The sequence below is a fragment of the Egretta garzetta genome, unplaced genomic scaffold, assembly GCF_000687185.1.
Source record: "Egretta garzetta isolate BGI_Z169 unplaced genomic scaffold, ASM68718v1 scaffold143, whole genome shotgun sequence".
Lineage (NCBI taxonomy): Eukaryota > Metazoa > Chordata > Aves > Pelecaniformes > Ardeidae > Egretta > Egretta garzetta.
This window is the reverse complement of record NW_009259310.1, coordinates 2,679,850-2,702,804: the sequence shown is the minus strand read 5'-3', so window position 1 is coordinate 2,702,804 and position 22,955 is coordinate 2,679,850. Positions and strand designations below refer to the sequence as shown.

Genomic DNA, 22,955 nt, shown 5'->3' with positions numbered 1-22,955 from the left:
ATGTGTATAGATTACAACTTTGATCACGAAGGCTAGACCCAGTCCGGAGAGGAAACCTCTAGGTACAAAATATTAATGAGTTACTGGGTTTGCCACCCTATACTGTGCAATTTGTTGACTGATTTTTTTATGGGACATTCTGAGAACAGGCTCCTACCCACCTACCAACCCTACAGCAGAGCACACCAGCACCTTGGAGCGACACACACCGATTCTTACGCACGGCAACACCACACTGACACAAGATGTCATGTTGCAGGTAAGGAAGTTTGCAGCCTTAAACCACCCCAGGCCACAATAGTGGTTCAAAGGCTCAACCCTCAAGAATATAGGAACTATCTTCCTAAAAGCAGGGTGAGGTGCTAATCAATTGGGGAAAAATGCACAGACTCAATTACTTTTTTTTTTTCAGAACAACCTTTTCCAAACTAGCATGCATAACAGCACCCCAGGAGCCCTACAGCCGCATCAGCGGACTCACGTTGTAGAGGATGTCGGTCCACCCCTCCATGGTGATGCACTGGAAGACGGTGAGAACAGCAAAGAGGATATTGTCAAAGTTGGTGATGCCGTAGTTGGGCCCTTGCCAGTACTCCCTGCAGGTGGTCCCACTCTCACACTGCCTGGCAGGAGGTTCCTCTCCGCAAGGAAAATCTCCCACCTCATCACCTGCAGAGAAGAACAGCAGGGAAAAAAGTTACCGACAGAAGGCAGTTGAGCAGCTGGTGCTGCTGCATCCTCCTTGCACCGCTGCATCAATGTAATTCACATTTCAGGCTTCCTTGCACCACTATGGGCACGTAAAAGACATTACGTCCTTGCAATCATTTATATACTGCTATGCTGTACGAGACGGTTTAGTGGCAGGGGGGAGTGGAGCCATGCCCAAAGTGCCCATAATTTATAGTTTGCCCCAGTGTTCAGCCATGTCATGTATGAGAAACACCACAAAAAACCACACCAATATGGTAAAAGCAAGGGCTTGGGGCTGGTGCGCACTTCAAACCCTGTGAGCCAATGATACACCCTCACGCAGCATAGCTACCTGCTAAATATTGGCACTATAACATTAAAGCAAAAGGACAGGTTCTTCAGCAGTGGCTTAAGCAAGAGCTGCTTGTGGACAGCCCCAAAATTGCCCAGATACATATGTTAGACCAGAGATGCCTGAGGAGCCCCTGGCTTTGGCACAGGACGGTACCACCGCAGCAGCCCATGAGGTGGCCCAAGAGCTCCAGCCCCTCTGCGAGCTTCCTATTTCTGCCCCAAAGAGCAGCACTGTGTAGCGTAGGTACATGTGGAAGGGAAAGCATCCAGCAGTCAGCTTGTCTGCGGCCAGGATGGAGTTTCTCTGCTGAGTTTCATTTCAGACCCAGAGAAGGGAAAAAGGGATGGGTCTATCATAGGTAAGGAGCACAGAGGATGGCCAGAAGGGTGACCAGCATCTTCCAGGGTCAGCTCTGAACTCTGAAGTGTTGAAGCCCTCTGGAGACATTGTGAGCACCAACACAGAGCAGTTTCACAGAATCACAGACTGGCAAGGGTTGGAAGGGACCTCAGGAGATCACCCAGTCCCACCCCCCTGCTCAAGCAGGTTCACCCAGAGCAGGGGGCACAGGACATCGTCCAGGCAGGGTTTGAATATCTCCAGAGAAGGAAACTCCACAGTCCCCCTGGGCAGCCTGTTCCAGTGCTCTTGGAAAACTAAAGTGCTGGGTTTTCAAAGTAAATAAATATACTAAGTAATACTCCTATTTACACAGAGATGCAATTCGGGAAATATTAAAGGGGTTTAAAAGTGACACGTTATGGTAATGGAGCAGCAAACTGTACAAAATCAAATTCACCAGGGGGAAAACAAGATCAGCACTAACAATAATTAGGAATAATCATTCCATAGAGCAAAGCCTGCAGGAGGAAAACAAGATTGTCGCTGTGGCTCCAGGATGCGTATACGTGCATGCGCGTCTGACATGTTTTCCTGTTGACTCAACACCTTGATGCAGGGCATCTCTCTCCAGCTCCCCTATGGGTCAGCACCAGCTTTCAGAAGGGCTCAACAAGACAAGCCCACAAAAAGCTAATACCAAATCTGGCTCTTGCAGACCATTTGTGAGCCTGCCTTAAAAGAGAGCCCAGTTTTATCTCTGTTTGGCCTTTTGTTACCAGGTAATGCCCTGAAAAGGGTACAAAGGGTTGGATGGTTTGTTTGTTGTTTTTTTTCCCCTTTTTGAAAAAGAGACCAGAACTGGTCCCTACGCCCATGGATGAGGAAGACAGAGAAAAAGGGAGTCTCAAGGAAAAATGGTAAACAAATGTGATGCCCTCCTCTCCTGGAGCAGCTTTGGGGCACTTGGGCTGGGTCAGCTGTGGAGCGTGGCTGCTTAAACCCACTCCTGCATCAGCAGAACAGGACAGCGCGGAGGATGCAGGGAGAGGAAAACAAGGCAGGCATCCACTGGAACATGCGCTGCCATGAATTTTTACCCTTTTTTCATTAAAATAGAGAAATGTTTCCACTAGCTCAGAACAGTTTGTCAGGCTGAGTGGCCCAGGCCTTGAATAACTTTTTTGCCATATTTTGGTCCTCAGCATCCCTCTTCATTGCAGTTTATTACTGACCTACCCAGGGCTACTGGATTAGCAGGTCTATACAACATTTGCTGCTGACACCTCTACTCAGTTCCCTCCACGATGTGCTGAAGTAACAGCTTGTACCTCTCCTGTGGCTCCTGATTCTGGGAAAAATCCCAGGAGTTTGCTGACTTGGGGGATTTGGAACCGAAGCAAGCATGAGCAACTCCTCCTCCTCCAATTTGCTACCCTCTGACAGAGGCATCTCTTTAACGAGGTTCACATTTCTACACTCAAGCCAGCCCATGGAGCCCGTGGCATCAGGTTAATGCACTACTTTGGAGCTGATGAGCACTTAGGTTTTAAAAGGCTCGGCTGATGGCTTTGCGGGATGCTCTGCTGCTCTGCTCACAAGGGACTGCAGCGCCAGGAAACCTCACCGCGCTCTGCCTTTCCAGAAACACCATCGCACCATTTCCCGCTGAACGGGTGGAATCGATCCCCGTAATTTGTCCTACAACCAGCTCATGAGCCCTTGAGATCAAAAGGGGCTGGTGCCTGTAAACACAGGCGCCTTCCCACACCGCCCGGCAAGCGGATTCAGGGGGAGGTGAGCCCGGCCACCACGTCCTCCCACCAAGATGCCAGGTGCTGCGATGCAGAGATATGCAACACGCACAACAGTTTTTTGGCTGCACTCCCAATTCCTAGCTGGGAGCCACCCAGCAAGCAAGAGTCACTTATACACGACATTACACATGACAAAAATCTGTTCTCAGCCCCTAAGCCTGGCACAGAGATCTCTCAGTCATCACCAGTGTCAGAGAGTCGTCTGCAGAGAACACAAACACCTTTGGGTTTTGTTTTTCCCATTTACATTAACCAGTTTCAGGGGGGAGTAAAAAAAAAACAATAAAAAACCAAAATCAGCCCATTAGCAACAGAGGCTCAGAGCTCAGCCTGCAGCCGCTACCTGCAAATGAAGGATGCAAAAAATCACCCATCTTGCTTGCAATTTAACAGACCTGAAAATGCTCCTGGAAAAATATGCGAAGCTGCTCATAAATTGCTTTCTCCCCAGCCATCTCACCAAGAATGCTTCTGCTTCCTCGCTGCTGTTATTCCTCTGCAATTGCTGCAGTAGCCCCAGAGACCTTGCAGGGGGCTGAGACCTGTTCTGCTTGGCATGGATGTACATACCCCACAAGATTTTTCTCTCCTACCAATCCAGTCCAAAAATTCAGTTCCTCCAGGAATCATCGTGCTTCGCTCACAGCGCCTGACTGCCCTTTACAAGTTGCATTACGATTTTCAAACACGACACAGGAACATCAGCGAGAAAACAATTGCACCCAGCTTGTGCAAAGCTCTGTGCAAACGGAACATATTAAACTGCTTCCACGTTGTTGTTAGAAAGCGCTGTGAAAGATGCCCAGAGATTTGGCAGGGGTGTTGTTTTATTACCATTTGAATGCATATAAATAAATCAATATTAAGACCTATTAGTGATAATCACTGAAAACACAAGACTGTGTTTTAAAGGCAGTCAATTGCACCTGGAACTGCAATCTTTTGGAAACAAGAACAATATTTGCATTTGTGGATAGCCCAGATAACCAATGCAAATTAGCACTACTGAAAGGGCATATTAAAAAATTAAATATTAAATGGGAAAATTTGGCTTTGGTTTTTGTTTTTTTTTTTTTTAATTGGAATGACTTCTGAGGCACAGGCAAGCCACTGGCTTTGACATGGTGGCCAGTCCCAGCTGAGGGTTGTCTGGGCATTCCTCCTCTCCACCTCCACCTCCCAGGGTTTATTACTCATTCCCAGGCAGACACATCATTTACTCTGCAGTGCCCAATTTCCCTTGCCCGTCTCTGTTTGAAGGACATTTTTATCCTTTCTCCATCAAAGGGCTCCTTGCCTTCCACCTACTGTCCTTTTTTTTATTATTAATTTTTGTTTGCTCCCAGTCTTTCCAGTCTTACTATTTCACGCCAAATTTTTCTCATACCCATGCAACTTGCCCTAGAAACCTTGCAAGGAAATTCAACGTTCAGCAGCTCTTCATAGAGCTAAACCCACTGAAAATGTAAACAGAGACCAATTAATCAAAAAAAATAGCAAAAACCCCACACACACCCTTCAACAAGGGGGAACAACAGGAATTTGGTTCTGTATTTCTACAAGTCTACAACACTGCAATGAAAAAATTCTCCCATGGGAGGAGGCCCCAAGCACCTTCATCTCACTCTTGTGTCAATTGAGAGCAATACACAAGCACCAGGGGTGCCGTGGGGGTGTAACAGAGCGAGGAGAATCTGTCCCAGTGCACGAAGGGTGAGCACAAAAGTCTGTTAACTCTTAGAGTAGGTGGGTAAAGAGGGAGAGAATGCAGAGAACATGGAAGTGGAAAAAGGAAAAGCAACATAAAGGCAGGGCAGAAAGCATCCTGATGAGATGATGGGGACTAGAAGGACCGTGACAATACGCTGGGAGGTCAGCGAAGCTTGAAGCTCACCTGTCTCATTAGAGAAGCAGGTTTTGTGAAACTTCCCCATGTAAAACTCCAGCCCGATGATGGCAAACATCACAATGGCGAAGAAGAGGAGCAGCCCAATCTGCAGCAAGGGCACCATCGCCTTCATGATGGACTTGAGGACAACCTGCAAGCCTGTGGGGACAAGGAAAAACACGTAATCAGCGGGGGAAGGAAAACAAGGGCTTGGGGGTGGGGGCAAGGCAGGAGAGAGGGGCTGCCCAAGGGGAAGTTGAGGATTCGCAATACCAAGCAATGCTCTTTTTCCCAGGGTGCTATAAAAAAGACACTACAGCCCTAATGCACTCAAGATGCAAGAGACACAATCAGGAGAGTTCTTTCTTTCTGATCCCTTTTCTTCAGATCACAGATTCAAAGGTCTCTTAAACTTCAGAGACACAAAAAGGACTTTTCCTGAAGCTGGTGGAGTCCCAAGACTCAGCCTTGCGCTGGATCAGGTCCTTAAGGCAGATCCTGCAGCAGCGTGGGTGCAGCAGCAGCACTAGGCACTGCTCGGTACCCCTGTCTCCGTGACATGGAGCAGCCGCGATGCTGCCATGCCGATCACACCCTGCTTCTGTGGAAACAAACCCCTGTCTCCTGGGCTACCCATCCATAGCTTTTCCACTGGCACTAAAACTCATTTTCAATTAAAACCAGAGGACATAAGGCAAGAGGGGTTGGAGAGATGGAGGTGTCTGATAACGTCGGATGCACATAACAAAAAACCTTCAGCAATAAGCAGCAGCTGAAAGCCACCTTGGTGGCCTGTCCTAAGGTATGGAGAATAAAGCAGCAGCATCTTGCCACCTTGTACAGCACTGCTGAGGTCAGTACTGGTGCATAGAGGGAAAAAAAGCATGAAGGTCTGTTGGACAGGAAAAATACTGAGAGTGTGGAAGAAAAGCACATACCATGCTCGTGTACAAATGCACCTCAAGGTTGTATTGTTTACTACAGGAAAAAAACCCACAACACACAGCTTTCACAGCATCGCTAAAAACATGAGAGCTCCATGGGAAAATATTGTGCTGGCCCAGGACATGTCACCGGGTGGGTGAGCGCATCCTCCTGTGGGAACGTGCAACCCACACCAGGCCAGGGACACCCCTGAGGGGCCACCTTAGTTCTCTGATGTCCTTAGACTGTCACTATCACAACACCATGTTGCCTCGCAGAAGCATGAAGTCCATGAAAAACCAGCCAGCAGCACCTCTTTATCAGAGATCCTGTTAATAAATGACACCGTTCCCAAGCCTAGCCAAGGACCTCTCCTGCGTGGGAATTCAGATTCAAGCCCAGCCCATGAAACAATGCTGATTTCAGGAAATTCTGGTGCTGTTGCTGCAAAGCATAACCCCTTGCTGGATTTCTACAGCACCAATGTTTCGGTCCTGAAGCCCCCAGGGAGGTGCGGAGCTGATGCCCCAAGCCGGTGCCCAGGAGGAGAGGGAGCTGCCTGGCTGCCAAGGGGTTAATGCAGAGAAGAGCCGAGCATCCCACAGAGCAGCGGTTCCCTTTCACTGGCTCTTGCTGGAGGGAAAAATCTCTCTGTTCCACATTCAGAAATGAAATACTCTCCTGACAGCAATCCCCGCCAGCAGGCAGAGCAGCTGGTGAACAGCCACAAATAAAAAGGCAGTAAGCAACAGTGCGGGGACTTTGATGGTTTCAGGGCATAGGCAAGGCATGATGCAGCTCCCCACCGGAACATTCAGACCCTTCACGTTAACATGTAAAATAGATCAAGTTTCCCATTGAGTAGGCAAGACCAAGTCCTATCTCCTTTTCCCCTTAATTTTTTCCCCTTATCAAAGGGGTAAAATCCCCAGAGCAAGATGCTCAGCTGGTAAAAACTCTCAGAACATCCAAGCTTAGGGATGGGGGCCTGCAAGCTGCAGAATTTGGGTCTCGGGTCTTCACAGCTCGAGGAATTAATTCAACCCCAAAGGCAAAGAAGTCCTAGGACAAATCCCTGCCGCTCACCTACAAATTTGGGAGTGCAGTGCTGAAATCAGCCGGCTGTACCAAAACAGGGTGACAGAAAATCAGAAGCCAGCAAGGAAGGGCAGGAGCCACAGACTGCGAAGAAGCACGGGAAGAAAATATTGCTCAGAAAAGCATGTAACACCTCCAAAAGCTATTGAGCACCTTTAGCCGTGAAGATGACATTATCATGACACTCACTTGGGATTCCCGACACAAGCTTCAGGGGTCGTAACACTCGGACGGCTCGCAGGGTGCGCAGGTCAAAATCAGTCCCAGCAGTTGCTAGAATCCTGATTGTAAAAGGGGAGAGAGGGGGAAAACTGAGATTAAATGCAAATTCCTCTTTCCAAGGCATGGATAAGCATTGTGTAAAAGCAGCAAATATTCAAGCTGCTTTAAATTTATACCTGTGATCACACTGCAAATTGTGTCCCCCGAAAACCACCAATTCACCGGCTCCTCCAGACCTGCTGAGCCTTGCTCAGACCGTAAGAAAATCCATAATATCTGTCTGCATACGAGGCCATTTGCACATAGTGAGCAGGCCTGGCTCTGGCCATTAAAGAGCAGCACCCTGGGCTTATAGGAAAGCACATGCTGTTTTTTCAGAAGGAGATAGTGAGAGGGAAATAAACCCCTCAGTTATGCTAGAAATTACCCACCAGAGCTTTGCCCTATAATAAACTCAGAAATCCCTCACTTACTGATGCATGGTCTTTCCTAATATCTGAAGCAGTTTCTAGTTATACAGTTTACTTTGTGCGTGCAAAATTAATTTTTGTTCAGAGCATCTTACTTGAGGAGCACATCTACAGAGTGGGGTGCTGGTATTTCCCCCGATAAGCTGCAGTAACTCTGGTAAGAAATACAGCCCCCCAGCCAGAATCGTTCTTAAAAACGTAAGTGCTCTGCACAAAAAACGAAATGGCTCTACTCTTCTAGGGTGCAGCAGAGGAGGAAATATTGTCACAGCATTCACAGGCCACAATGACACAAAATCCTTCAGCGAAGGACCTGCAAGGCACCCTGCCCCACAGAGAGCATGGCGAAACCCTGTTCATTAATTACACCAGCACCTCCTATGATGCTTCAACAAAAATGTACTTGATTTGAGACAGGGCTCCCCTAACACAGGCCATCCAAGCAATTCAGAGCAAAAACCCTCTCATCAGCTGCACCATTTAAAGTGATTCCAAGCCATTGCCATTAATTTTCGCTAGGTTTGTCCCCAGGCTGTTTACCAAGTTGGACGTGGCTGAGCAACCAGCCCACCCGTGGGGTCTGCAAGCTCCCAGCTGCCTGGTACCAGATGTACAAGAAGCCACCACTTTGTTAACCACAGCTGCTGAACGCGCTGCCCATGGGGACCTAATCTTGGCTGTATCCTGACACTTTGCTGACCCTTCCCAACGAGCTACAGCAGTGAGAAGGACTTGCAAACATGGCGGAAAAGTGGGATTCCAGAGGTGCCATGGGCTACGGGCAGAGCTGGGAGGAGGCTGCCAGGCTTGGGCAGTGAATCCCAGGCAGTCCCTTAGGGATTAAACACCCAGACACAGCCAGGGTCCCATGCTGCAGCACACAGATGCTCTGAGAGGTGCAGATCACCCACAGTGTGCACCCATGATTTATCTGTGCCTGCCCAGGAGCCCTTTTTCTCAGTTCCTGAGAATGGGCTGCTGAGCATTCAGCAAAGTGGCCAGCCACCATAAAAAAATACAGGAAAAAGCAGCCGTTTTCGAAACAAGAGGCGCAGTTTTACCATGTAATATGTCTTATGCAGGATGTCTGGCAAACTCAGCAGCGGAGGACGTGGCTGCGCAGGGAGCACACACAACACAGCTACTCCTGGGTAAAAGCCCTGTCCTTGACTTACTGACTGACTGCGCACCACTACAGCTACACCTGGGTAAAAACCCTGTCCTTGATTTACTGACTGACTGCACACGGTTGCCAAGCGTGGGGCAGGGAATAGCCGGATCAGCGTTGCTGTGCAGAAAGGGCCAGACTCTATCAGCAGGAGGTGCTGGAGATCAGGAGAAAAGCACGCTGAGATGTTGGATGCCAAGAGAGGCAGCAGCCAGCCTGGGCCTGAGGAGCAGAGTGTCCGTTCCATAGGACACCTGCTCCTATGTTTTTCATGACCAGAAAATTCACATGACATCAGCTCTATGGATGCAGGCTACACATAAGCAACAGGTGACAATTTAAACCAAGAACCATCACACGCAGAGATTTCTAATTTAAAGTTCTGCACCCATGCCAGTGATTTCATTCCTCTCCTCCTTTCCATCTATCCTCACAACTTAATTGCTCACTTATAAACCTCTGCAGCCTGGGAATAGCACACACTTCAAGTCAAAAGATAATCTTAAACATCCACCTTGGATGTTGCTACTAACGGCACAATTAGTCTCCAGTGAGCCAAGATGGATCTGTGCTGTCGTCAGGCAGAGCCCTGGCTCCTGGTACAAGCCGAGAGGAGGGGCGCTTGATACACTCATCGTTTTATTTCTAAATTCAAAGAGAAAATGGGAGTGGATGGGGGACACCATCAATTAGTCCCATGGTGCCAGTAAATGTTCCAGTGGCTGGAGATCTTAATTCCAGTCTTGTCTTCCTAGTAGGCCTGATGCTAAAACCAGCCTGCTCAAACTATGGCAATACCCCCTTCCCTCCCCCCCCATCAAAACCCTTAATCATTCATTAATTCCCACATCACTAGCACTGTGATCCCCTGGCTAACCCACACAGGGCACCCTAGGGCCCACCATCTCCCACAGCTGGAGAGCTGGTCCATGGACCATATCAAAACACAGTCGAATCGTGCAAACCATCCATGCCCATACAGCTGAGCTGTCACTGCTATATCTGCCCATGAATCAGCCACTCTTGAAAAACAATACAACCCCGGCCAGATTTTGCCTAGAGAGAAAAAAATATACATAGCTTCATCCTAAACAAAGCCACTTTTAGTGGAAGAAACAGAAGACTGAGGGGATGCAGTGGTAGCTCTAGGTCTAAAAATCCACCTTTGAGCCACGCAGGTGAAGAGGCAGGTGGTGAGAAAGCCCAGGTGGGCATCCCACATGCTTGCCGCACTTGGTGAAGTGGCGGGGGCTGGATGCTGCAGCCTTCTCGTGCTGCTTGCTCACAACCGAGGCTCTGCGGTCCCAGGCAAACTGCCCAAACAGTGGAACTGGGGGAAACAGGGTCCTGGGGCTTTTAGAAGTGTTATGGGGTCAGCGTCCATCCCAGGAGCACTGGCACATGGGGTCTTACTGCTCTGAAGGACCCACTGGCAGAAAGCTGGTACCCAGCAATTACACAGAATCCCAGAATGGCCAGGGTTGGAAGGGACCCCTGGAGATCACCCAGCCCAACCCCTCTGCTCAAGCAGGTTCACCCAGAGCAGGGGGCACAGGACATTGTCCAGGTGGGCTTTGAATATCTCCAGAGAAGGAGACTCCACAGCCCCCCTGGGCAGCCTGTTCCAGGGCTCTGTCACCCTCCAAGTCAAGAAGTTGTTCCTCACGTTCAACTGGAACCTCTTCTACTTCAGTTTGTGCCCACTGCCCCTTGTCCTGGCGCTGGGCACCACTGAGAAGAGCCTAGTTCCGTCCTTGTGACATCCACCCTTGAGATGCTTGTACATGTTGATGAGATCCCCTCTCAGTCTTCTCTTCTCCAGGCTAAACAAGCCCAGCTCCCTCAGTCTTTCCTCACAGGGGAGATGCTCCAGTCTCCTCATCATCTTTGTAGCCCTCCTCTGGACTCTCTGCAGAGTTCCTCATCTTTCTCGAACCAGGGAGCCCAGAACTGGACACAGTGCTCCAGATGAGGTCTCACCAGGGCAGAGCAGAGGGGGAGGAGAACCTCCCTCGACCTGCTGGCCACGGTCTTCTGAATGCACCCCAGGATGCCATTTGCCTTCTTGGCAACTAGGGCACCCTGCTGGCTCATGGTCAGCTCATCATCCACCAGGACTCTCAGGTCCCTCTCAGCAGAGCTGCTTTCCAGCAGGGCAGCCCCCAGCCTGTACTAGTGCCTGGGGTTCAACCCATGGGAGGGAAGAGCAGAACGGGAGCTTTCAGCAGCTGGAGCCCAGCAAAGCATCTCAGTGAGGGGAAACTGTGCCAGGGCAGAGATGGTGCCTTTTGTCCCCACAAAACCAAAGTTAATTTACAGCTGCTCAGCAGTCCGTTCCCCTAAACTGTTCACAGACACGCGTGGAAAAATGCCCCAGTGAGGGAAAGGCCTTAATTAACTTCACGCGTTTGCCTAAGTGCCATCCTTCTGTTTTACTTTCCGCCCCCCTCCAGCTGAGAGCTTGCAAAAGCCACTGTGAGTTGGGCCAGAACGAGTTGGAAATTATCATTAAAAATAAGAGAAATGGAGAGATCAAAGGAGCCAGCCGACAAGCGCATCCTGACGGTCCTGCCGCGGCGTCCCTGGCTGCACAGCTGAGAACACAGCAGAGGGGCTGGGCAAGGCAGTGCCAGAGGGGGAAATCAGCTGTGAAAGGTAAAAAAAAGAGCAAAGGAGAACATTTTAGGAGACAACCCCATGAAGAAGAATAAATGGCTTGATCTGCAGCCCTTTTTGTATCTGTAACGTGTTGTACAGAAACACGGAGATTTGATAGGCTCAGGACGTTGTCTTTGATAGCACTTCAAGAGTTTAAGTGCAACAGAATCTCATTAAATACATTTCTCCATGTAATTTGCTTTTTTTACAAGCAGGGTGGCCAACCATCAAGCCTTGCTTGCTCGTTGGCTGCTGTGGAGGATCTGGGCGTGCATCCTGTCAGCCCAGCAGTGCTCAGGACCGCCACACTCATTCCTCACTTTCCCGATAACTTGGTTAAATGCTGCTTTCTGTATCACCACCTCCACTAACAAGCTCTGACTGACATCTGTTCCTAGAGACCGAGGCCAACTTTGTGATAAATGCTCGATAACTTTTGTTCTAGCAAAGCCTGGAATGAATTATAAAAGCAGCTTATTCCTTTGGGTATAAAAGAAAGCAAAGAATGAAGGGAAAGCTCCTTTCCTGAACGTTATGCTAACATAAATAATTAGCAATCCATTTCTTAAAGTACCTTGGAGCTCTGGATTTCTGTGTACTGGTTCAGCAAGACACTCGCTGTCGTACAGCACTGCGCTTTTCAGAGCTACCAGATGACAAATCTCCTTACTGAAGCCCCGATCAAAGCGAATGCCTCAAAACCCCTTCAAGCTTAGCCCCAGATCTCTAAATCCCGAGGAGTGGAGTGGGGAGAAGCTAAACCTGCTCCTCAGGATCATCCCCACCCTCGTCCTCCTCCTGCCTTAATGGCCTTTTAGAGGATTTATTTCAGCTTTTCCAGACGATCCCTTTGGGAGCAGGTGACAGAGGTGCTTTGCATCTCTCGCAAGGCAGGAAGAGGAGGAACAGAGACACAGGAGATGTCCTGAGCAAGAGCCAAGAATAGACAATCAAAAATGCAGGCTTTCCTATACACATGTCTGCTTATAGGAGCAACCACACCTTGGGTCCAGCCTCAGCAAAGAGCAGTCGGCAAGGCCACGCTCAACACACAGGTATCTGCGGGCGATGGAGCACGTTTTCCGCCCCGTCTGCTGGTATTGCTGTCTATAAATCACAACGGAGGTGGCACGAGACACGCAGGAGAGAACTGGAACCAGCTGCAAGTCCAGCAGCTTCAGCGTGCCTGCTTGCAAGCAGATAACATACAGCTGCAGTGAAAAGCAGCAGGATTAATAACTGAGAGCGACCCCCAAGGGGGTCTCGCCACTGCACAATGCGGGTGCCAGAGCAGGTTCTGCTGGAGAAGGAATCGCTGGCATAAATTGTAGGCATTTCTAATATAACATTGCTATTTATTATAAACTCTAATCCTAGAAATTAAGTGGAGACAGCAATTTTTTTCAGAGACCTTATCCCAAGCACCTCTTCCTAAGAGCCGAATCAATCTTTTCAGTGCAATTAGGAGAAAGACTAAATACCCACCAGACAGCTCCCCTCAACAAAAGACCAAACTAACCGGCAGTACAGCAGCTGGCTGATGAAAAGAAATAGCAGGCATCACTTCTTACCCACGGATTCAACTCTGCCTAACATAGACACCTTAGCAGCATTGACCCCAAAACCTCCGACAGAAGCAGGAGCGCAGAAAACTCCAATAAACCACCCCCATTCCCAGAGTGACTTTGGGCACAGGCTGCAGACGTTTAACAAGCTCCAGTGAAAGGGAAACACATGAGAAAAATAAATAAATTAAATATCTTCATAAATATTTGCTGGCTAGTTTGAAGTCGTTTACCCATCTATGGGCAGTCGTGGGCTGACTGTCACCTCTGTGCGACCCTCGCCCACCTGCTCCTTCCCAATTCCAACTCCGCTGCCTGGGGGGTGGAGGAGGTCCCTGACTCCGCCTGAGTGGTCACCGCCACCGGGATCACTGCCGCGGTGTGCGTGGCAGCTAGCAGCCCAAGGGGAGAACCTGCAAGGGCCTTCCAGTCCTACGCTCCTGTAGGAGCACTTAGGAATTTTACAGTAAAAATTAAGTGGAAAGAAATAATTCTTCTGAAATTAAAAATTCTATGGAAAAGATTCATTTCCCTCAAAAAAAGGCCCATAAAATTCATCTTAAGTAGCTGGGCTTTTTAACTGGTGTTTTCCCTTCAAAAGCACATGCAGAGCGTTAAAAATTTACAAAAATATATATTCTTCATTTCTTTTTTCCCCCTGAAACTGTTTGCCATGGGCAGCTGCTCTGCTTTCCTGAACGACTGGAATATTATAACCCCAAACTGGCACACAGCCATGCTTCTGGCTGGAGCTGGCAAGACCTTCCAGGATCAGGAACACCAGCAGCGTACCAACCAGCGCAGGAGAGCCACTGGCCTCACAGTGCTTTGACTTAATGGGTCTTCATTTGGAAACACCAACTTCTCCAGTGTCTGCCCTGCACAACAGCCAGGAGCCACCTACCTAACCAGGAGAGCCCGGGATGAGTGGAGGTGGCTACCAAGACCGAGCTTCCTAGCAGGGAAGCTGCTGCCCAAGCAAAGGTACCCCAGGCTCCTGGGTGGAGGGGGTGCAAGCTCCACCTGCGCAAGGTGAGCTCCAGCAGAGCAGTGGGCGGTGCATGAGGGAAGCAGCAAGTCATGATGGATTAGGGAGGAGGAACAAGAAACAGAGTATTATTGGAGGCACTGCAAGAAGAAATAGTAGGTCCCCGTGGCATTGACCTCCAAGGCAAGGACTGACCAGAGCATCAACAGCAAACAGACAGCATGGAGAAGGAGGCATCGTGATCTCTGGCAGCTTGGGGCAACAGGGCATTGCTTGCCCCCATTTCCTCATTTGTACCAATGAGCAACAGATTGCAAAGTCTTGGCAGTGGATGAAGGCAACGAGCAAGACTCACAGGGAGAAACCACACCAGTTACACACAACTAAAAGCTGCAAAAGGATGCGGCAAGTGCTGGTAGCAGGTGTCTGTCTGCTGAGAGGCACCTCAGCTGCAGTGCAAATCAAAACGAGTATTTTTCACCTTCTCAACTCCAGAGCACACACTGAAGACATTGCTCAGGCTTACGCTGGGGACATGGTCTGGCTGATTTCCTTGTCTGGGACTTGAGGGCAGGTCAGCAGTGGCAACCAGCCAAGAGGTGCCTGTGAGCCAGCCCCTCGGATGTGGGCAGCCGTTTTGTTCAGCGCAGCAAGCCTGGCCTGCGCTTGGACTGCAGCGGCACGGCTGCTAGTCCCACTGCTCCCTTGTTCTCCCAGCCGCAGCAAAAACCTGTGTGCAAGCAGTGACTGGAGCAGTTGGAAAGATGCCCCTTATTCACTCAGCCTGATTTCATGGTGTGCAAGCTTTATCTTGACTACCAAAGACACAGAGTCGACACCAGGTCTGAGCCGATAAGTAGATCTGGCATGCTAATTGCTCCATTTAATTGATGGCATTACCAGGTTCATCTGTTGGCTCCATCGCTCCACACTGGTGGCTTCCCCACCAGCTGTCCACAGTCCCTCCCACACGAAAGGGCCCCGCTTGCCAGCTCTCTGCCTCTCCTTTGGATGACCAACACCAAGTCTAAGCATCCAAGTAGATACCTGCATATTGCATCTCAGCCTACTCCTTCCCTTCAAAGCACATCTACAACACAATGTACCTGCTACCAAGCTTTCCTTAATACCACCCTGTTCAGAGCAACTCAGGCTGATCCCCTTGCTCAGCTAAACATAGTCATCCCAAACCTGACTGCTTCCATCAAAATGGCCTCACTATGGTGAGGGATAAACCTCTCTTTCGCTCCAAGACTGTTGTGGTTTAACCCCAGTCGGCAACCAAACACCACCCAGCCGCTCGCCTACCCTCCCTGCCCCGCAGTGGGATGGGGGAGGGAACTGGAAGGGCAAAAGTAAAAAAACTCATGGGTCAAGATAAGAACAGCTTAATAATTGAAATAAAACAATAACAATAATAATAAATTGTAATGGAAAGAAAACAAAAAAAGAGAGAGGAATGAAACCCATGAAAAACAAGTGGTGCAGTTGTTCACCACCTGCTGACCAATGCCCAGCCCATCCCTGAGCAGCAATCGCTGCCTCCCAACCAACTCCCCCCTGTTTCTATACTGGGTGTGACGTCATATGGTATGGAATAGCCCTTGGGCCAGTTGAGGTCAGCTGTCCTAGCTGTGCCCCCTCCCAGCTCCCTGTGCCACTGGCAGAGAAGGGGAAGCTGAAAAAGCCCGTGACTGAGTGTAAGCCCTGCTCAGCAACAACTGAACTAGCAGTGTGTTAGCAGGTTATTCTTATGCTAAATCCAAACCACAGCACTATGCCAGCTACTAGGAGGAAAATTAACTCCATCCCAGCCAGAACCAGGGCAAACATGAAGGGAACAGAGAACAAAATAAAATACACCAAGGAAATAACAACATTCTGCTTCAGAGGCACAAACAGCCAATTCATTCCTTGGTCTTGCACCAAACGGGTGCATTTCCGAGCCCTTTGTAGCCACTGTTAAATTTGCCACCAGCCTTCAGCATACAAAGCTGTCCAGGTAAAAACACAAACTCCTCCTCTTTGCATGGCAGAAGTGCTCCAGAGTCCTGGGAGGAGACACAGCAAAATGAGAGCACAATCCCCCCCTCCAAAACCACCTGCAACCTACTTTCCTGACTGTAATGCCTGAGCCAGGCTCCAGGGAGAAGACAGGGAGAGGAGCATCTGTAGCCCCACACTCCACTCCTACAGCGAGCACACAGCAACCAAGCAGCGACAAAACGACTGAGGTTTTGCAGAGTGCAGAGAGCTGAGGGCTTGGCTTCTGCCCAGGATGAAGGAAGATATTCTGGTTATGAGGCAATTGCTCAAATAAGTCCTTGTTGCTTCTAAGCAGGAGAGACGTGAACATGCCACAGCACAGAATAGCAAAGGAGGCTCATTCGCAATAAGCAATGACAGCTGGCAAGAAAATGCACACGTCCAAAACATTTTAGTGAGCTCACGCTGGGAAACCTGAGCACAGAGGAGTTAAAACCATCCTGCACTTCCCCGTGGCTGGAAAGTAGGTCATACCTTGAGCCTCACTGCATTAACACTACGAAGGAGAGACAGCTGCTTTCTGTCCTTGGAAATGGGCAACCCAGGATTTTGTTCCTGGCACCCGAGGATGTGGGGAGCAGGAGCTGGGAGCCCAAAGCACTTCCCTGGAGGCGCCTGGTGCCATGCACCCCACCCCATGGTCTCTTGCCTATGGGCAAGCTACGGAGGGTTTTATCTCAGTAGCAAACAAGATTCTTAGAGAGGACAGGGGGATTTCAGGCTCAGCAAATGTTTCAAGTATTTTTGCTTTATGGGGTGAAAAAAAGAGACAAGTGCACAACAAAACATCTTTGGGGATTGCTTGTTTCATTTGTCAAGTTCTAAAATGAAGCATTCTGACTTAATGCGTTTTCCTTTTTAGTGAAAGCAATTCATGTCAAGCCTGCAAATATTTTTGACTTGATTTAAAGTTGCCGGTTTCCTGGAAAATAAAACCCCCCCAAATCCTGCGTGCATGAGAAATGTCGCCCAAATGAGACACTACGTTTCATTGCTGTGCCAGAAAGTCCGGAGGAGCGTGACTCTGCTCTCTCCTAGAACCTGGCAGGTCGAGACTGGGCAAAGGATGCAGGACAGCTGGTAGGTGGATGGGGGATGTATTTTTCTGCCAGGTGGGCTAGCAGGGCAGCACAGACACCACAGGAGGTAAGAGGTCTGAGTTGCTAAAAGCACCTCTCAAGCCTCCTTCCCTCTATTACCTACCAAAGGAGAGCCTCTTTGCCAGACTGCCCTGGGAGCGGTGACGAAGTCTGTGATATTTGGAACCAGAACCACATCACCCTCTGCGTTTGGCCAGGCCCCAGACATTGCTGTTCATGAGTTGAGCAGAAAATGTCATCACTATCAAATTACACTAGTGCTTAAAAAGCAAAACAGTTCAGAACAAGAGCTCAGCCTTCCCTCCCGGAGTGCTGAACTGGTGCTGCTGGAGCTGGCAGGGGAGGGACGGGGAGCAGCAGCCAGTGAGAGACTGGTGCAAAGGAGAAGGGAAAATACCCATCAATGCTGGGCACATCGGTCAGGATGGAAAGCAGAGCTCTTGTCAGGTTAGCGTCTTCTGCGCCTTTCTGCACTGCAGGCTTTGCTTTTCCAAGCCGCCAGCTGACCCACGCACTGGTTTCTAGAGGGAGCACCTGGAGGGCTGGCCCTCCTCTGAGTCCATCCACTCCACCTTGCCACCACGGAACGCTGTAACAATCCAGAGACGGGCAGATAACGAGCAAAGATAAATGCATCATGCAAAATGATAGCCAAGAACATTAACGGAATAAATGGGAAGGTAGAGAGCAGAGTGTTAGTTAACACACGCTGCCACATTTGCACACTTTCTGTGTTCACTCCCAGCACACAGCCAGCCAAACTTCACTGGCACAGCCAGATGGATGAGAACTGGCAAAAAAGGATCACCAGCATCACCCACGCCTGGATGTACTTGTGCACTTCACCAATTGGAGACCCAAAACACCCATAAACTGAACCAAGCCATCCTAGCTAGAGCACTTTACCAGAATTTCAAGTGTTCCTGTTCTTTTTTCCCCCCACAATACATCAAAATATTGAGAAACAACAGGTTCTTGCTGCCATCACCATGTCATTGCACCTTTCCTCCTGCCTGCACCCTCATCATGTTCATCCTACCAGCACAAGCACATGGGGGTTCCTGATGCTTCCAAGGAGTGACGCTCAGGTCACGCTGCCACTTGCAGCACATGGAGGAATACCATGGAGGTGGTACAACCCAGTATAGCAAGGAAGCATCAAATGGGGTCAGTGGGTGCACAAGCACCCACCGCTTCTCTGGTACTTCCTTACAGTCACCAGAGGGAACAGCCCCAGTCCCTCCATGCAGGGGAAGACTTCACTCCTATTGGCTGGGAAGGTCTTCTGCCGGGGAAATGCAGCCTCCTTCAATCTGCATGCCCAGGGCTAGCTAATTTAATGACCTGGTTTTGGCACTGTGCTCATGACTTCCAGTTTAAAGCCATCATAAGCAGATGATATATTGAGCATTTAGTTCACAGCTAACTACTTAAGCCATGGATGAGAGCCAGTACTGAACTCCAGAGAGGCTGGGGCAGAAACTGGATTAGTTGTTATTCCCCAGGTGCATGCTGAATGGCTCTGACTGCTTCTCAGGGCCATGGGCTCCAAGCAACTACCACATTACACCACCTCGTTACACCCTTAAGGACAGTGCTGGCTCCCTCACCTACGTCTGCCACCCTGTGTCTTCCCAGACAACAGCTTGAATCAAGCTAGATGATGTTGGAGTTGAGTTCAACAAGATAAGAAAATTACACCCCATCCATCTCTGGCAAATGCCCCTACAGAAAGTTTCTCTGGCAGCCCAATTTTTGGAGAAGGACAAAGACCAGAAAGCTAACAGGTACCTCTACAAGCAGGCACAGAGCTGGGTTTCCTCCCTTTGGAGGGAGCCTGGCCAGAGAGCTGGTTCCCACCCACACCACAAACAGTCACGGGAGGTCGGTGTCTCCAAGGGAGGTTTTGCCTATGAATGCTCTGAGCAGAGAGGTGCATATGATCCTCAGGCACCTCCTATCCAAATCTGCTGCGTGAAAGGACCCAAAACGCCAGGATTTTTCCATGTGCAGCACATGCCTCTTGCTCAGAGATGCAGTGGTCACACAAGTAGGTGGGCCCAAAATCAACAAGGCTGGATTAAAAGTCCAAAGACCATTTTAAAATAATGTTAGGGTCCTCTATTTGTCTTGTGGTTCCTCAGCTTTTGTAGGCAGCTGGGGTCATATTTTCAAGCATTAGTCTACGAGGCACAAAAAATACACACTTCCAAATAAAAGCTGAAACACTACTCTTGTCACATTAATATAAGGCATTGGATATCATAAGACTTGCAATATAACATCTCTTCTTTAATGCGCACCTCATCGTCGCTCCCAAAGGAGATCATTCTCCCTCTTTCTTAGATTTTTTTTTTTTTTGGCCAGAACTATCACAGCAAACATGCAACGTTGTTCTAAGGAAAACACAGTTTGCCAAGACATCTAAAATATTGTGTATTCCCTCCATCTGCTTCTGCTAAATAAACCCAGGGCCTTATCTAATATAATGAGTAGATGTTGGCAATAATTGCATAGCCATCTGTACCGTGCTTTAAACCTGTTGCAAGCTGGGCTGTGGACACGAGAAAGTCAGAATTTATTCCTTCCATGCTGAAAACAGAAATTGTAGCTTCCCCCCTTCTGTTTTTTAGGATAATTTAGCCGTATCAGCTCCTATGCTTGGTGCTTGGGGAACAGTATTTCACAAACGTGACAGATAAACCCCCTCTTTTCCCAATTTTGCATAGATAAAGCTCAAGTTCTGCAGCTGACGAGATTCAGAGCCATCCCAGGCAAGTGCCGCTTGCAGCGCAGCAGCCTCGAGGAGCTCCTTCTGCCCAGCACGGTGCAACCACGACACACTCCGTTTCGGCAATGACTACACAACATCGGTGCTCTGCCTGTGCACAAGCCCTGCTGGGGATGGCCAGCCCAGAGAAGGCTTCCCAGAAACTTTAAGGCTTAATTAGAAAGTCTCATCTGGCTGCACTCAGCTGCTAGAGCCACGGCATGCAAGTTACCATCACCCAAATTTGCTGGGGAGTTGCTCACCTGGTCATCCCCGCTCAACTGAGCCCATGCCGATTCAACAGTTCAAACAAGTTGGGTTTTTTTCTTTTTAAAACTCTTGTTCTTGCCCTGTTTGAGCCAAATGGAGCTATCACATCAGCTCCTCGCTGGCAAAGCTGGGGAAATTGGGATCTTGCTGCAGGACCATGCAGCAGCAGGCTGGCAGATGTGCAGCAAGAGGAGGAGGTTTGACTCAATTTACCCTCTGCAGGACTGGACTGAAAGTGTCTGTAAGGGAGCCATAACACCCAGCTACTTTGTACAGGACTCAAAAAAAAACCCCAATGTCCTTGGATAAAAAGAACTGGAGAAACAACAACTTGTTGCCTATGAAAGCTAGTTAACAAGATTGCACCCAGGTACACATCGGCCTGGCATCAGGACGTTCAGAGAACACAGCACAGCTTCTGCATGCTCAGGAGGCAACATTTAAAGACTGCAAGGATCACCTCAACACCAAGGTAAAACACGCCCATGATCACACTCTCCCTGAGCATTGCTTTGCCGGTCCTGCTTCCCTCCTCCTCCCCGCCAGGCTGCAGTTGCCCACTCGCTCCCCACTTTTCCCATCCCTCTTCACCCACCACACCATGATAATCCCTGTCCCAAAACCAACACAAGCACCTACAAGCCAGCAATGCAAGCGGCAGCGCAGCCAGGTCCCGCTGAGCAGACTTGTGGGACCTCAGAGGCCAGAGCAATGTCACTGGTGCCAGGAAGTGACATCTTTATAACAGGATAGGGGAATGTGCTTAAATTAATTGGCAGTTCAGATAACGGAGGCTTTTGCTCTCCACTGGGCTGTTAAGAACGCTGGAATTGCTGCAGATAAAAGTCTGGCAGCATTTTCATCATAAGCTCAACATTTCTGGGCTGTATAATCCAGCCATTAAAAAATATATTCTCTGGGCTGAAACCTGACACACCAGGTCCCAGCACAGCAGAAAATGTTTGTGTTTTCCAAATTTCCAGGGCAGTCCCTTTGGGCCCATTGGGCAGTTACAAGCCGCCAGAGCGGAGATGGAAGTTGCAGTTTTCCAGGGGAGGCTGCACTTGCATTAGCCATGGGTTTTGGAGCTTCATTTCACCCCGCTGACCAGGCAGGCAAGTTTCTCCGTGTGCTGCAGCCATCTGAAACACAGGCAGACAGCAGCAGACAGCAGCATCCAGCAGAGAAGACTCTGTTCATTGGCGTCACTGATTTGCTGCAGCAAGTTTTCCTCGTGCTATGAAGAGCGACCTGAATTATGGGGCAAGAAGAGAGATCTGTGGGGCTTTTCTTAGAGAGCTGCAGAGGAGGCAAGAAGTGTCCTGTGGTCCACGCAGCTCTGACAAGGCAGCACATGAGAATATAGCACTGAGGGCTTTGGGATGTAGGCCAACAGCATCAGATGCTTTTTGTTGATGCAGCCTATTGCTGTGAAATGGTGCAGAAATCCCTCCTAGCTTTTCGATATGAGAGTTAAGTGTTTCGTTAGGAGCTAAATCACCCCAGGTTTACCTCTACAGCCAGTGGAGAAAAGCACAAGGAGAGAAAAAGAAACCAAAAGCAGCGCTGGCAATTTCTGGTGCCCAGAATGCAGGAGCCAGGTTCACCAAGTGTTCAAGCAAGGGTGGCTTTAAGATCTGACTTGTGTTTAATCATTGAGTGAGCAAGGCAAGCCACTGTTTCACTCCAGGCTGCTGTTGCCTCTTTATAATACACCTCTCTTGCTTGAGCTGTGATTTTTGGGAAGGAGATGCCTCACATTTGACTGGGTTTAAATCTCATGGGGATCGCAGCACCTGGCTCTAGCCTCTGCCCATTCAGTTCCTCTCCTGCCCATTACAACCCTCTCCATTGAATCACCCAACTTGCTGCTTCCCAAGCAGAAAAAAAGCCCCAGAAAGGCAGCTCTGGGGCTGCACGCACCAGCTCCGAGGCTGGGAAGGACCTCTGAGCACTTTTCCAGTTTATCAGCATTATATTAATTGAGAGTTTGCAGAGAGCAGACCATCGTCTAGACAGTGTTAAGCTCCAACCAGGGAAGGTGCGGCGTGGTTTCCAGAGTAAGCGTTTCTGACATTTGCTTAGTCATCGCCCTCCCTCCGGTTTGGTACCTGAGCAATTCCTTCCTCCAGTAGCCCTGGAAACGGCGGGAGGAGGCAGATCCAGATGTGTACATGGCCAGGATGTGTACTGGGCAGCCTGTGGCAGCGCCAGGCGTGGGCTGCTGCTGCTGCATGGTGGCACTGGGGGGGGTGGGAATCTGGGCTCCCACTTTGTCCCCCTCCCCACCCAGTCCATCTTCCCACAGCAGAGAGGTAAGGACTTTGGCAATTTCTGTATCAAACCTCAAGGCAGGGTGGTGGGATGCTGATAGAGGGCTGGGGGTGAAATGCACCCGGGGCACCGGGGCCTGGGCTCACGCCAGCAGTGAGAAGCACCTAAAATAAATTTAAGTACTTCTTTCATCGGTGCCCCATATTGTTTTGGGGTCTCCAGCAACTTGCTCGGCTTCCTTCCTGCTCCGATTCCGCTTTCCCCAGCTTCATTGGACTGGTCCATAGCTGAGGCCGGACACTGCCAAGCA

General features: G+C 49.5%; 1 protein-coding gene across 1 annotated transcript in view; it reads right to left on the bottom strand.

Moving 5' to 3' along the window:
* Window positions 1–22,955, bottom strand: part of CACNA1B (calcium voltage-gated channel subunit alpha1 B) — a 304,713-nt gene that overhangs the window by 190,791 nt on the left and 90,967 nt on the right. Inside the window, exons 5-7 of the mRNA XM_035891880.1 lie at window positions 7,304–7,395; window positions 5,099–5,251; window positions 482–669 (exon numbers count right to left, since the gene is read on the bottom strand). Coding sequence (XP_035747773.1) covers window positions 482–669; window positions 5,099–5,251; window positions 7,304–7,395 — 433 coding nt within the window. The remainder of the gene's footprint in view (window positions 1–481; window positions 670–5,098; window positions 5,252–7,303; window positions 7,396–22,955) is intronic.